The 16,167-nt window shown below is 33.5% G+C and overlaps 1 protein-coding gene across 1 annotated transcript in view; it reads left to right on the forward strand.

The window, feature by feature from the left end:
* PAPOLA (poly(A) polymerase alpha) overlaps positions 1 to 16,167 on the forward strand; it is a 58,982-nt gene that overhangs the window by 31,057 nt on the left and 11,758 nt on the right. The window contains exons 11-16 of the mRNA XM_079700916.1: positions 1,106 to 1,226; positions 2,184 to 2,268; positions 6,831 to 6,884; positions 7,424 to 7,543; positions 8,833 to 8,942; positions 12,207 to 12,328. Of these exons, the coding sequence (XP_079557042.1) occupies positions 1,106 to 1,226; positions 2,184 to 2,268; positions 6,831 to 6,884; positions 7,424 to 7,543; positions 8,833 to 8,942; positions 12,207 to 12,328 (612 nt within the window). The remainder of the gene's footprint in view (positions 1 to 1,105; positions 1,227 to 2,183; positions 2,269 to 6,830; positions 6,885 to 7,423; positions 7,544 to 8,832; positions 8,943 to 12,206; positions 12,329 to 16,167) is intronic.

Here is a 16,167-nt window from a genome sequence, read left to right on the forward strand (position 1 = left end):
ACTAACATTTTAATTTATTCTATATAGAACTACCTTGTAAGTCAAAGTTGTGTGGGCATTTGTGCTTAAAAGAAAAAATAAAAGGATACTAAAAATCCCTGTATTTTTTTTTGTTTGATCTAAATATTCTGTTAAAATTGGGTTATTGTAGGAAAACTGTTGCTTAATGTTTAACTGTGGCAGATAACTTCTAAGCAATATCACTTTAATTACTGTGATGTAATTGTAAAAATTGGTTTGCATAATTCAGATTACAAAAGCATGGTTGGGCTGAAGAGGAGCTTCCATTCTGCTTCTTTGGAAGTTACGACCTTTACTGCTTACTCAGTTTAAATGTTTAACATGCATTTTATTAATTGATAAAATAAATTTAGGTTTGAATAAGGCTTTCTAGGCTTATAAAATTCTATTTTTCTACATTAGTTTGCTATTTTATTACAACATCAAAAATTTTGTCAGTTTGAAGCTTTGTTAATGACATCAAGCTGTGAATTTTTAAGTTTTCCGAACCTCAAGACATTTAATTTTGGAGGGATGTGAATTTACAATTTCTTCTGTGGAAATATGCCACTTTTATCATTAGTATACAGATTAAAATTAATAGTTATTAAATCATTTCATTATCTCTTAAAATGATACCAACATGGATAAAGTAGTTTTACCATGTGTTAATAAGCTTGTACTCCTGATAAATTAAGGGTTTATTAAAAACTAAGTTTAAAATTCGTTTTACACAGAACATACTATGACATTTCTCAAAAGTGTAATTGTGTGTACATCCCTATTTCTGTTGTAGAAAAAAGAAAAACTAAACATCAGTAGATGCCCAAATAGAACCTTCTTTTGCTTGACAGGCACACTATTTCTAGTAAGATTGCCAAAACAGTCATATGCCCAAATGATTGAATCAAAACATTAGACCAAATCACAGATTCTGTAAAGAATTCCTGTAAAAACAATGTCTCTTTACATGGTTTTTCTTTCTCAACTCCAGCTATGAAATGAAATAAAATTTAATCATTGGTTCAGTTTAACAAGGGGTAAAAAGTCCAAGTATCTGTTGCATATGTACTTGAAGAAACTGATTGGCTGTTGTTGTATGTAGGTAAACCCCAGTGATAGGTACCATCTTATGCCTATAATTACACCAGCATACCCACAACAGAACTCCACGTACAATGTGTCCGTTTCAACACGGATGGTCATGGTTGAGGAGTTTAAACAAGGTAAGTGTTTATCCTTATGCTCTCCTTTATACACGAAGGATTTACATACCATTGTACACCCCGTAGTCGGGTATTCAATTAAGTTGGAGAAAGCATTCACCGAAGTGGATTTTGGTGTTTATTTATTGATTACAGATTATATTTGAGAATTAACTTGGAAAACTCAGTTTAATTTCTTTTAAGCAATTTATTTTTGATTATATATTGGAAGATTAACCAAAATTGAAAATTGTGTCCTTAGCTGGGCCTTTATGATTTAGTTCCATACTATTGCCATGTGAAATTTTAAATGATATCATAATTTCTCTCTACTGGGTGACATAAGAGGCTTTTAGCAGGCGGTATACTTGGAAAGAGCTTTGAGCAGGATTTTGGCCAAACTGCCCACTTTTTTGGAATAACCTCTAAACTGCTGAATCCCAGTAGTACTGCTAATTTGAAGGAGTAGCTATTGCTAAATGGTCTTTAAGGGAAGTAGCTAGAACTGGATTGTTTAATTTGACACAAGTCAAGGAAATAGAATCAGCTGTATGACTGCCAGCGTCAAACTCAGAAGTGTAAAGTTCTTTTCTGTAGTCTACAGGGGCTGTTCATGGGAAGATGTCACTATCCTTTTATGGGAAACTTGTTTTTTAGAAAGGCAGGAAGCAAAGCTTATGGGAAATTTTTCTTTCTCGGGTAACTCCAGTGCTTCAGTTTTAGGAGAGAGTCATTCTATGAGCATGGCATTTTAGAGTAATGGCAATTTGCCAGAAACCTGGATCTGAAAGGAACCCTCCAGGTTTTTTGAAAAGGGTGTATGTGAGAATCTGTATGCTCTAGAGTCATAGACTAAACTTGCTATGTTAAAATTATGATTTTAGGAATATAGTGAATGCATGTGGTATATTTAAGATCTTTAAAATTCTAGATTCTTAGACTGAAGCATGCAAACATTTTAATATGTTTTTAATTTAGGTCTTGCTATCACAGATGAAATTTTGCTGAGTAAGGCAGAGTGGTCCAAACTTTTTGAAGCTCCAAACTTCTTTCAAAAGTACAAGTATGTATTTTAAGGCATGTCGGACATGTTGCTCTCTTAAGTAATGGTTTAATGGTAGCATACGTGACATCTCTTTTTGCTAGACTAATGTAGTCTTGAATTTTCCTTTAAACATCTTCTATACAAGTTTTCTTCCTGTCACAAAGGGCATACTGTTTTTAGTAAACCCCTTATTATTTCTTTTTCAAGATAAAGTGTAGCCCATACAGTTTTGCTTCCTGATGTAACTGAATTTCTACACTTGTAGCAACGTCAGTTCTGAAGGCTTGTTAGTCATCACCAAAACTCTAAATCTGTATACCTTGGCAAAGGAGTGAACTGTTAAAATCTGTAGTTAATAGTCTCTATTAAGTAACTAAGTATTTTCAGCCAGTTTTGGAAACTTATTTATCATTAAGATTCTCTATAACATAGGCAAAGCTAATAAAATGTCAGTGTATGTAGTCAGTAAAATGTTTTCAGTAGTTATAGCACATGATTGGCCTACCATTTCCCCCTAATGTTAATAAAGCCCCTTCAAATATTTCTACAGATAATTTTCATGGAATCTCAGTGGGTGTAATATTTTTTACTAATGGTTTTAATATAATGGTTAAATACCGTAGTACAGGTTAATAGCCTGATTGTGTTGGTTTTGATGAAAACTGTAAGTTATAATAAATCGTACTTTTAAAAAAATGGACTTGCACTTTTATTTGCCCTGAGCTGAAAACTTGCCAAAGTCCCACTTAAAAAAATTTTTTTTCTTTAATGCTTGAAATTTTCCTGACCATTTGATCTTGTGTTGGATTGTGTTTTGTAATAATCTAAGCAAGATTGCTCTATGCTATTTCCCCAATTAAAAACAAGAATGATGACCTTCATGATGTCTCTGTGTTTTGTTTCTGTATCTTTTGCATGAAAAAGCAATAATGGAGCCAGCTTAATTGTTGTGTTCTGGGAGCACTGCATTGTCAGTAAAAATTTAAATAGCATAACATTGAATGTTCTTGTTTATTACTTATTCCCCATAAGTTGTGCTTTTCCATTTGGCAGATAATTTTCCATTGTTTTTTATTTTAACCACTGTTGAGGAAGTACTTTTGAACATTTAAACTAATAAATATATATTCTGACGCTTTAAAAACTACATCATGAAAGAGTACATGATTACTTGTAGGGAGAATAAAGAAATTGGTCTCCTAGAAAAGTGCCAGCATCTCTTAATCCCTGAGAATCCAAGATGAAGCTAGATAATTTTTCCTGTCTCACTTTCTTGTAGCAATAAGAGGTGGGTAGAATGAAGTTCTTCTAAGTACCCACTTAACTGGTTTCTTTCACTTTAAGAAAGACTAATGTTGAAATTGAAGAAACCTTAATAATGTCATCTATTTGAATAAATTTGTATTACTAGAACTTTGAAGGTTTTTTTTGTTTTGTTTTGTTTTAAAGCTTGCCTAAATCTTTCTTTTAAAAATTTTAGGCTGTCCTTCAGTCTATGCCAAAAAGTACATATAAGGTCTTCAGTTGACTGATGAAAAGATTCATAGATTACTGTCTTTACTGAATTCTCTTGAAACAATCAAATTATTTTAGATTATTAAAAACAACTTTAAACATAATTAGATATGAGGATGTAGCAACAAATAGAGGAAATTAATATCAGAAAATTTAAATTTCAGCTGTGACTCCTGCGAAAAAAGATTTGAAAACATGACAACAATGAGCTAGTTTTACCTATACCAAATTCTACTTATGTTTTTAACTTTTTGCAAAAATTTTTCCTGTTAAAGAATTAGTGATTGCTATCATTAGACTCTGAGGTATTCCCAGATTTGAATTTTTCTTTTAACATATTGTGTGAATTACGCCAAAGATTAGCTGTACAACTGAACTGAAATCCTTAGTTTTGCCTTGAGTCAAAGTTGGTTAAGCTTATTTCAAGTATATCCTGAAGGTATTGTGTTATATGAAAGATTTGAAGTCATAGTATACCTGCCTGCCTTTCTTGGAAGGGAAGAAACCATGAAGGAGTTGTCTTAGCAGACCATGTTTCAGAAGATATCAGTGTTCTTGTGAAAAAGGGAGAACACTGCCTTGTGAAATTTTATAGTTCTAAGAAAATATTTTTCATGTTTTACCTTTAATATATTCAATCTCACATAAGTAACCAGCAGTAAAATAAATCATTATTGACATAGGAGATGCGAATACTTATTTCAGATGTTCCATTTCCTTAGGAATCGAGGAAGCAAAGGTATTAGGGAAAAAAGCCAAATGTTCTCAGGAATAGGATTAATAATTTATAATTTCAAGGAGTATGTATGTATAGAATAACTTAGCCTCATAATGTTTTAAAGACTTTAAAAATAGTGAACTGTAATTCTTGGACCTGAGTTACTTGATGGAATTGCAAGGATTTTTGTCTAAGAGATAATTAGATTTTCGGTGCACATATCTGAGCTGTTATCTACCCAGGGAAAAATATTAATGTGATGAAATGGCCAGGAAACCTACTTACAAAATGCTTTTTTGGAGTAAATAGTTGTGAGGTAATGATAATAACTAAATTAAGTGTTTTTAGAAGCTTTTAAAGAGGTTTTAATTCAACTGTGGTACATTTTTATAGTTAAATTTTTTTTTATTAGAAACTGATAATCTTTAAATTTGGGGGAAAGTTAATCATTATTGCATTGGCTTCAGTGTTTCATGAAGGCATTTGAGTACCTGAAGCATGATAGTGGCACTTTAAAGTAGGGGATGGTGTTTTTTGGAGCAGCAACAAAACAGTCTAAATTTAGACCTATTTCTGCTTGGTCTCTGTGCTCTGATAGGTAACTTAAGAATTAATGACAGGTTATTTCTATTAAACATGATTACTGTATTTTGTCTCATCTCACATTTGCTTAAATTTGGCTGAGTGAAGGACATTTGACTTCGCATACATACTTGCTAAGCTGTTTAAAACTTCGAGCTTTATTTAAACAGGTGCCTTTATCATAAAGGATGTGCAGAGTAGACCCCCCCTTCCACTGGATTTCAGTAAGAACAAAAGTTGAACTCTAAGCTTTAAAACTTTAAACTTTGAATTATCAACAAGATTATGTTCAAATGGGTTTTATATTTTTCATAAATAGAGAACATTATATATCACTTAAGTTTTTGTTCAAGACTCAGGTGGTCATTAAGAGTATCCATTTCAATAGTGTGGTAAAAGTGATTTAGAGACTTGAGTTTTGTCCTCATATTAGGTGAACCCAGACAGCTTTGCTGTTTTGAGTTTTTGTGTGCATGCCTGCTTTTTATACTTTGTCTTATCCTCTTATAAGTTGTTATACTTTACTCAGAGTTTTTTCTCCATCCCCTCTCCGGCCCCCCCCTTTTAAAATCTGTTGTCCATTTTCAAACTCCCAGGGAACTGGAAATCAGGTTACTGAGCTTATTAGGATTTTGTTTGATTTATAAGAGAGTTTAGGGCCCCAGGAGGGTTTTCTGTATGTAAAATGCATGAGCTTTTAGTGGTTTTATTAACTTTTATTTATTTGGGCTGTGTTTGTTCTGTATATTTGGTTTGCTCTAAATAATTGCTGAACAGATTAAACTGGTAAAGGAAACGAAGTATTGGTCTGTATGGATTTGGACTGCACATTTACTTTTCTGTCTACGTGTTTTCATATTTATGTATATTACCTCTGTTACCTTAAGTTTATAAATACTTGAAGTTAATTTAAAATTCTTAGTCATAATTCGGACTTTTCCACCTACTATCAGTTTGCTTTTTGAGGTAAAGTTTCTGGTGAGAAGTTTGATTTCTATCACCTCTAAAATGGATTTTGTAGAAAAGTATGTTGGATTGGACTTTTTTTTTTTTTAGTCTTACGAAATTATTCTTTAGTTGTAAATAGTTTGTTTTAAAAAGATTTAAAATGGCCATGATGGTGTTTTTCTGAAATGAAAACTTGATTTTGCTCTAATTTGAATGGAATTGGATTCTGCATAGAAATCACATTTCTTTGTTGCTCTCACATGAATGATGTCTGCATCTTTGTTACAGAAATTCATACTGTTGCTTGAAAAAAATCATGAGGCCTAACTTAAGTATTCAGTTTAATTTTTGCTACCTTTGAATTAAAAAGCATGATGTATTTGATACTATTTTTGAAGTTACTGATGTATGTATATTTAGTGATCCTGTTTTTGTGGCTAAAGCCTTGTTGCTTTATTTCCATCAAAGCAATTTTGCTTTAATAGGTTATATTTTAGTGAGGTAGCTCTTTATAGAAAAAGCACTCCACCAGAATCATTGAACCAAATTATCAGTTGATATTTAGTCATCGTTTTTGAATTAAGCTGCTTTTTGGGTAATTATTCATAAAATAACTGCCTTTTTCATAAGAATTAAACTTGCCAGTAGTTAGAAACTTGTGGAATTCAGCATTTATGATTTTATGTGCAAACTGAGATTGCAGTTCTCTCTTGCTAAATTGATCTATAACTGTCAAAAAGCTTATTACATTATGGTGTTAATATCCAGCACAAAGCACTTAAATGAAATAAATAGCATGTTGTCTTTATCTTCAAAGGCATTATATTGTACTTCTAGCAAGTGCACCAACTGAAAAACAACGCCTAGAATGGTGAGTATAAGATTAGATTTTACAAAACAAAAAACAACAACAAAAACAACTTCAAAATGAATCAGATAGGCACAGAACACAGTAGGAGGTGGAAGTCCTTAAAACATCAAGTTTGGTTTTGTTCATAAATGGAGCTTTACTACTTGTAGTAGAAGTATAGGAATTTGGGGATCCATATGTACAATTTTTTTTATTTGCCTTATAGAGATCCATGTATTATTTCTTAACTGTATATTTAAAGTGCTTTGTTTTAGTTTACTGATTTTTTTTCTTTAAATATTTGTGGGGTTGTCTTTTGTAACCTTCCTGGTTTGAAATGTGGCTTGATTCTCTTCTTCCTGCAGTTTTCACTTCATTTTTGGGGTAGAACATAAGGCTTTAGTTTTATCTATGGGAGTTTAGATAGTTGAACTGCCCTCATATGTGTGTTTTATGATCTTCATATTACAGCTTCACACAAACATACTTGATTTTGTGCTTTTTATTTTATTTTTAAAATTAACCAGAATTTTCATTAATAATGAGTGACATTTGTTCAGGGTGGGCTTGGTGGAATCAAAAATCCGAATCCTGGTTGGAAGTTTGGAGAAGAATGAATTTATTACACTGGCTCATGTGAATCCCCAGTCATTTCCAGCACCCAAAGAAAATCCTGACAAGTAAGCAGTCCTCTAATTTAATCCAGTTTCCCCATCCCCTTTTCAACTTTTGCTCATGGAAGTTTTATAGGCAATTTTTAATAACTTGAGTTACTATTCTGTTGATTACATATGGGTCAGACCAAGTTGAAATTTATGGTTTAGGGTTTCCTGATCCGGAACACTGAAGAGAAACACTGTTTTTTTGCAAAAAATCACCCCTGAAGTAAGTTGTAATGATGAGGTGCCTGTTAACTAATTTGAGTGCAGATTCTGTAGGTCTGCACTTCAGCATTTCTTAACACACCTCCCCCTTTTTGTAGAGTGGTTTTCAGGATAGCTACTATATCAAACATCGATCTTTGCTTTTTATCTTAATTTTTTGAAAAAGAAAACATGCTTTGATATGACCTTGCAAAATTTTGAACTGTGATAGGTTCTGGAACATTGAGAAGAAATGTTATTAAAAGCTGCCTTGCCTTATTCTTTTAAGGATCTTTTTGTAGGTCAATTTCTGGTTTGATTGTTGCTGTGTTATTACCTATATGAAATTCTACTTTGCCTGTAACCACTTTGTTGTATTTAGAGGGTGAGGGGAGTTTTAATAGTGAGCTTTTTCCAAAAAATGCAGCAGCATTAAAGATTGAAAAATATTAGTGAATGGATCACTTAAGATTGTGCTGTAATAGAATAGCTGTTACTCTGATTCTACAGATTATTTCCTTTCGCATTCATGTAAAAGAGTTGGCATGAGCTTTTTATAAATTTTTTTGTTGCTGCGATCTTAATTATTAAAAGACTGATCCATTCAGTAGATATATCATTAAATGTTGAAAAGTAGCTGAATCACCCATTATGATTATGCTGCAGTCAGATTTCTGTTCATGTGGCCTTTTCATTTGAGTTTAAAAGTTTAAGGAATGTATGTTAAGGTCTAGTTAAATTTTTATATCTACACTATTTTTCTTTGTTTCAAATTTTTCTAAAACACGTCATTCCTAGCATGAACATAATTTTTCTTTGCAGTGCCTTTGGTACTTAGGATTATCGTTAAGAATATTGGCTGTCAGTACGTAGATAATGAAGAGTATATTTGTCCTAGGACTCCAGTTTTTTATATAGCAATAGGAATACAGAGGACAGGTATGGAGGAGGAATTTGAGTTTTGATGCAGTTTGGTTTAGAACTTTACTTAGTTTGCTTATATATTTGTATTCTGAGTATTTTCATGTGTCTCAGGTTGTCAACCACATTGATAACTGTTTCATGAAACCCTGATAAACTATAGTAATGTGCTTTTTATTTTACAGGGAAGAATTTCGCACGATGTGGGTGATTGGGTTGGTGTTTAAAAAAACAGAAAACTCTGAAAATCTCAGTGTTGATCTCACCTACGATATTCAGTCTTTCACAGATACAGGTACAGCTCTACTTAGATAATCAAACCATGTACTTGCATATTTGAATTTGTCTTCATGTGTACCATAGTGGAATTTGCAATAACTGTTAAAATTACTTGGGAATATTTTACAATGATCATCAAAATAACCTGAATCTTTTTGGATTAGTTATTAGTTTCAGTCATGTCTAATATATAAATGATTTTTTTTTCTCTTATGGTAGACCTAAAGTTAAATGGTTGAACCACTTTAAATTTAATTTGCCCATGATTACTTATGAAATTAGAAACCACCTGAATATTTGATTGTCTTAAAAGACTGAATCTGTGTCTGGTTGCCTTAATAATCTTGAACCTTAGAAATTTATGAAGCTAAACTTTTGGTGACATGAGGAAATTTATCCTCTATGTCATTTATAGACTCAAATGTTAATTCATGGGTGGGAAATACAATGATGAAGGCTTCATTTTGGATTGACCTGTACCCTGAGATACAAGGTAGTGTGGTTTAACTAAAGACCAGATGGTGGGTGTAGTTGACAGAAGCTAAGACTCTATGTAGATATGCAAATTTTCAAGGGAATGGTGAATGTACTTAGTGACAATGATGAATGTGCATCTTCTTTAGGGACTAATTCTTTTTTCTTTCATACATCTCTCCTTTCCATTAAAAAAAATTTTAGTGTGTGTCTTTCTCACCTGTCCACAATAAGGAGTCTTCACCTAAGGACATTCAGATGTAACAGTAAAAATTTTTTACCTCCTTGGAGAAGGAGAGACAAAAATCGGTACATTTTTTTTTTTTTTACTGTTGTGGCCTCTCCCGTTGCGGAGCACAGGCTCTGGATGCGCAGGCTCAGCGGCCATGGTTCACGGGCCCAGCCGCTCTGCGGCATATGGGATCCTCCCAGACCGGGGCACGAACCCGTATCCCCTGCATCAGCAGGCGGACTCTCAACCACTGCGCCACCAGGGAGGCCCGGTACATTTTTTTAAAATGTCAGTATCATACACTAAATGTAAAGGAGAAATAAAAGGAAAAGAATATGTATTTCAGTATGTAAATGCTTAGGTACAGTGACTAGAAGACATACCTAAGTAGGTAATTGTAGCTATATGTAGAATCACTAGCAGTGTGGTACCTGAATTCCTATGATACAGGTGTTATGTGTTGTGATTCAGAGACCATGAGCAGCATTGCCATTGGTGACATGAAGTTTCCTAGAAAATTCAGCTTAAAAATACTTTGTTTTTATATAAAATTGAGTTGAGTTCTTATTCAAATAATTGATAAAGTAGATTTTTTATCTTTAGGAATGTAAGTAGGACGTGGTACAGTGCATTGCGAAGAACTGTCCACGTTCAAGGATATTTAGTGTCCCTATCAAGTAGTAGCCCTTAATCATTATGACGCCAAAAGCACTTAGATTTTTTAGGATGCGATTTGGAGTGTGAAAACTCCACTTGCTGAACACCAGAGTAGTGGTTTTTTCCAAAGTAAAAATTTTGATGTCAACTTAAACTATTTATGAACTAACAAATCATGTAGAGATACTTGGACTAGAAAATTGTTTTGGACATTATACCTAATTGAACTGCTTATCAAAAATTGTGCTAACGAACCATCAAGATTTGAAAGCAACTTTCAGGTATTTTGGGAAGGAAATATTTAGTTGTCCTGTATCTTGAAACATTTTAATGGAATGCTTTGTGGGATTTTCTAATAAAACATATTTAACATGTTGAAAACTCAAAATTTTTACTCCCAGTCTCCTCTAGCTTCTCTTCAAATCTTTTTGATCTCAGGCAATGGCAGCTGTGTCCTTGTAGTTGCTCAAGCTAGAAATCTTGCAATCTCCTTGAATCCTGTTTTCCCCATACTTGGTATTAATCTATTAAAAAATCCTCCTGTCCCTACTTTCAGAGTATGTTGAGATTTCTGCTACCAATTGCTGTTTATACTGCTATTACCCCTAGTCCAAGCCACTTATCACTGGTCTTTTGGATTACTGCCATTTCTGTAGTTTTCTTGTTCTCCCTTCAGCTATTCTTAGTCAGCATCCAAAATGACATTAAGCCAAATCACGTCTCACCTGCTTAAAACCTATAATGGCTACCCATCTCACTCTGAATCAGTCCAGATCTTTACTGTGGTTTGCCAGCCTTTATGTGATCTAGTCTTCTTATTATGTCTCCGACCTCATTTCTTATATTGATAATAAGAAATATATAGACATATATAAAACTTAATAAGTTCAGAATCCTTTATCCATATGTCTTGAGGCCAGTAAGGTAACAAAGTTAGTAAGTAATATTCCCAGTGGGGTCTGGAGCGACATTTGGTAGTCAAAGGCAGTAACATTTCTGTAAGATTTTTACGTAAGGTATAGGTAGAGAGATTAAATAGCTACAAATAGTTCAAATCAGGGTTTGTTGCCAGTTGAGGTTTGGTGCCAGTCTTAGGAAAAACTTCTATTTTGGCGAGCTTTTGGGATTTTACAGTTGCAGATAAAGGATTACGGATCTTCTACTTTCCCTTCTCCCCATGGCCTTTTTGTTACTCCTCAAACATCCCAGGCATGCTTGGGACCTTTTGTCCTTGATGTTTGCCTCTTCCTAGAGTAGATTCCACCAGGTATTCCCAGTTTATTTACTCACTTTCATTTGAGTCTTCACTCAAGTGTAATCTCAGTTTCCAGGCTGAGCTTCCTGTCGTCTTCCCTACTCAATTTTTTCTCCATAGCTCTTATCACCGATCGGATATGAAATATATTTTACCTTTTTTTCTGTTGTGTTTCTCCACTAGAATGTGGACTCTGAAGTTTTTGGTCTCTTATTTCCCGCTATATCCCCCATGTCTAAAACATGGGATACAGTATAGGTGCCCAGTAAATAGTTGTATGACTGAGTGAATGAAATTTTCCACTTTGTTGTTTTGCTGTGGTTGTTACATACTTGGGCTAGAATTTTAAATTATACTGGTAGCATAAATAAGTATGAATTTAAGAAACCCCTTTTCTCCAGTTCTGTCATCTCTTAGGAGTTAACTCTTTTATTACTTTAAGAGTTTTTACACTGGAAGAATTAATATACTGTGTGTTTTTATTCTTTATGTACACTTTGTGGTAAAAGGCACTTGTGAGATAGGTTTTGACCTGATAATTTTATAGATAGGCAATATTGATGGAAAACGGATCCCTACTTTAGAATAGCTTCTCCTGGGTGAGTTTAACTGCCTTTATTGAAGATGTTTCTATTTCTTGTAACAATTTCCTAATTGTATAGTTTATAGGCAAGCAATAAACAGCAAGATGTTTGAGGTGGACATGAAAATTGCTGCAATGCATGTAAGAAGAAAGCAACTCCATCAACTACTGCCTAGTCATGTGCTTCAGAAAAAGAAAAAGGTAAATTTAGAAAGTACTTAAAAAAGCATTACTAACATAATGTTTTATGTATCCAGCCTATCAATATTTCAGAATTTAGGCTGAGTTAATAAGTCATATTTGAAATAGATCACAGCATTTTGAAAACCTATTACATGGAGAAATTCCATTATGTGAAACCTTGCTCCTAATCAGGTTTCTTGCACACACTTCCTTCAGACTTCAGATTAGTGGCAATGCTTCATATCCTTATTATATATATATATTTATATTCTCTTTTCAATATCTCTTATTGGTATCCATTTAATAGCCCACATCAGTATGTAATTTCCTTTCCTTTTAAAGGTAAAGAAAGTTAAATTAGGTAATATGTGGATCAAGTAAGTTGTGTGACTTTTTAAATGAAAATCATTTTATTTTCATAAGGATTATACACATATATTATTTAAAAATTAAAAGTTATTGGATATAAGATCACTGACAGTGGTAACCTGAAGTATGATGTTCTGGTGTTGATGCTTCCTGTTGTATAACTTATTAGCCATGGTTTTCTTATTTGGACTTTTAAATTTGAAATTGTATTGAAATTTTAGTGCAGAAATAACCATTATATTTTTACTTTAAGTGGTTTCAAAAGTGGCTTATTCTTTATAACTTAAAAAAAATTATTTATTTTATTTATTTATTTTTGGCTGCATTGGGTCTTTGTTGCTCTGCGCGGGCTTTCTCTAGTTGCGGTGAGCAGGGGCTGCTCTTCGTTGCGGTGCCCGCGCTTCTCATTGCTGTGGCTTCTCTTGTTGCAGAGCACGGGCTCTAGGAGCCTGGACTTCAGGAGTTGTGGCTCACGGGCTCTGGAGTGCAGGCTCAGTAGTTGTGGCGTATGGGCTTAGTTGCTCCGTGGCATGTGGGATCTTCCCGGACCAGGGCTTGAACCCGAAAAAGTGGCTTATTCTTAAAACGGAATACTTAGAGCAGTGAAAATACATGAGTTAGAGATACATATATGAATGTATTGGGTTAAAAAGTACAGATAAATATATATCATTTGATACTTTTATATAAAGTTTACAATATATTTTTTAAGATAGAATATGAAATACAAGTATGCATTAGAGCATGAGAACTGCTGCATTCTGTGATGATGATTCATTATCTGGGGCTGGGATTGGGAAGAGAGGAATGAAGTTAATATAACTTCATAATGTTTTGTTTCTTAAAACATAGAATATATTATTATACAAAAGTAGCTAAATCAAGGGCAAGGATTTTGCAGTAGACTACCTGGTTCAGGTTCAGGTTCCGTTGCATCCTAGCTGTGAGACTTGGGCCAGTTGTATTACAAATATCATGTTCTTGATTTGCCTTAAAATCACAGTTCTAATTTTACCTACCTCGTTATGTATTTTGTGAGGTTAAAATGAGCCAGTGCCTGTAAGAGGTAGTTTAGACGGGTGCCTGGCACATACTAAAGGCTCACATTTGTTTTTGTTATTATCATTGTCCTCATTATTCATAACATGGGGGTAGAGGTACTTGTTTTTAATGTGTAAAATCCAATTTTTAAAAGCATATTTCATTTTTTAAAGTAACATATTACATTAAAGCCTTTATACAGATTAACTTGTTATTCTCTTCTCAACCTAATGGTTTCATGAGTTATCAGATAATCTAGAAAGTGACAAAAATGTGACATTTTTATTGAGCAATCTATTTTTTGTCATAAAGTAAACTTAACATACTTTTGTTAAGTAATTTTATTTATTTTTTAAAGTTTTTATTTTATTTTTTAAATAAATTTTTATTTATTTATTTATTTATGTATTGGCTGCATTGGGTCTTCGTTGCTGTGCACGGGCTTTCTCTAGTTGCAGCAAGCAGGGGCTACTCTTCATTGCAGTGTGCAGGCTTCTTATTGTGGTGGCTTCTCTTTGTTGTGGAGCATGGGCTCTAGGCTCGCGGGCTTCAGTAGTTGTGACACGTGGGCTCAGAAGTTGTGACTCACGGGCTCTAGAATGCAGGCTCAGTAGTTGTGGTGCACGGGCTTAGTTGCTTCGCGGCATGTGGGATCTTCCCGGACCAGGGCTCGAACCCGTGTCTCCCGCATTGGCAGGCAGATTCTTAACCACTGCGCCACCAGGGAAGTCCCAGTTATTTTATTTTTAAAATAAAATGTCAGGTCCAACATTTGTCTTCTGATTGTCCCTTGGTGTTGCATTATTAATGGGTTTAAACAGCTGTACTTACATATATATTTACTACATACAAAAATAAACATTTTATGTGTTTTTAGAAGTGAATGTGCATAATTAGATTATGTTCTTTAACTTAGCCATTTTAGTGAAATAGAAATATTTATAAATGAAGTAATTAGGTTTTCCTGAACCTTTGATTCAGATTACCTTTTAAAACTCCTGTTTACATGGCAGTATTGATATTTGGAACAACTAGTGTATAGTTCAAGTAAATTTAATTTTTATTCTATTACTTAAGGTAGTATCTATCTAGATATAATCTTCTAGATTATAAAAAGTATCATTAGTGATAAAAAATTTATTGATTAGTCCAAAAATTATATGTATCAAGTAGAGTTTAACTATAATCTCACTACCCAGTAATTGCTACTCTTAACATTTTAGTTTATTTCTATACAGACTATTCAGTGCATAGATGTAACCACAGATGATGTGTATTTTTAAGAGGTTTTTAATGATACCTACCATTCTGTGACCTGCTTTTTTGGGTGCTTTCGATACTGTGACCATTTATCCAAGTTATATTATATTACCAATACTAAATGGCTGCTTAGTATTTCTTTGTATGACTACAGTATGATTACATCTGTCCTCTGTTTGCTGTCATTTAGATTATTTCCAAGTTTCCCCTAGTAAAATAGCACTTTCTTGTTTTTACAAGAAAACAAGTGTCTAGGAATCTAGATCCATGGATCTTTTCTTTGCACTCTTATTAATAGTTTCCTTTTATTAACTGCTATTTGCAAAGCACTGTACCAGTATAGAAGATGTGTATTCTATATTTAATGATAGAGTAACCTGTAGGTATTGTCTCTATTATAGAAGAAACAGAGTGATTCAAACACTTGCCCAGGGTCATGTACTATGAGATGAATTGGACCTAAGTCTGCATGCAAAGAATGTGTGTTTATTTCTCTGTAGTATGTTCTGTCTTTATTTGTCTTTTATTAGAAAGTTTGATAGAATATTTATGATTTTGTAGCATTGAAGTCTCTTGTGCCAAACTTGATATAGACACAGAGGCAAAGCAAAGCAGCTTGATGGTTATGTGTTCAGACCAACCAGTTAAAACCTTCATGTTCACTGATCATCCCCAACAGTGGCCTGTTACTTCACAGGTTATTTTTTGATCACCTGGTCAGGCAGGTAACTGTGTGAAATGGAGTATAATTTACTTACTGAACAAATTTTTGTCTGGTGGAGAGTGAGAGTGGTAGCATTTTTGCATAGGAAAGATGCTTATTTTACAATATTAAGAAAACTGGTTTTACAGCTGACTTCATAGGCAAAAGGCATTCCTTTTTCTCCTCTCCCATCTCCCAAATCTCATCTTCCCCATTTGATTAATATTGATTTATGTACACAGGTGGTGTCTCTGTAGTGCTACCTCAAAGATTTAGATTATCTTCTCATTTGGGGAATTGGAGTGTGGGTGTACACATGCACGCACACACACACACACACATATGGGGTATGGGTTTTTATTAATAATGCAAATTATTTCCATTAAAATGTTTTTGTAGGTAAGCGAACACTTGAAACTAAAAGTGTTCTGAAAAAAAATGCTGAAGAAATCAATTTGATGTTATAATAGCATTGATTACAAAA

This window comes from Hyperoodon ampullatus (genome assembly GCF_949752795.1).
Source record: "Hyperoodon ampullatus genome assembly, chromosome: 3".
Lineage (NCBI taxonomy): Eukaryota > Metazoa > Chordata > Mammalia > Artiodactyla > Ziphiidae > Hyperoodon > Hyperoodon ampullatus.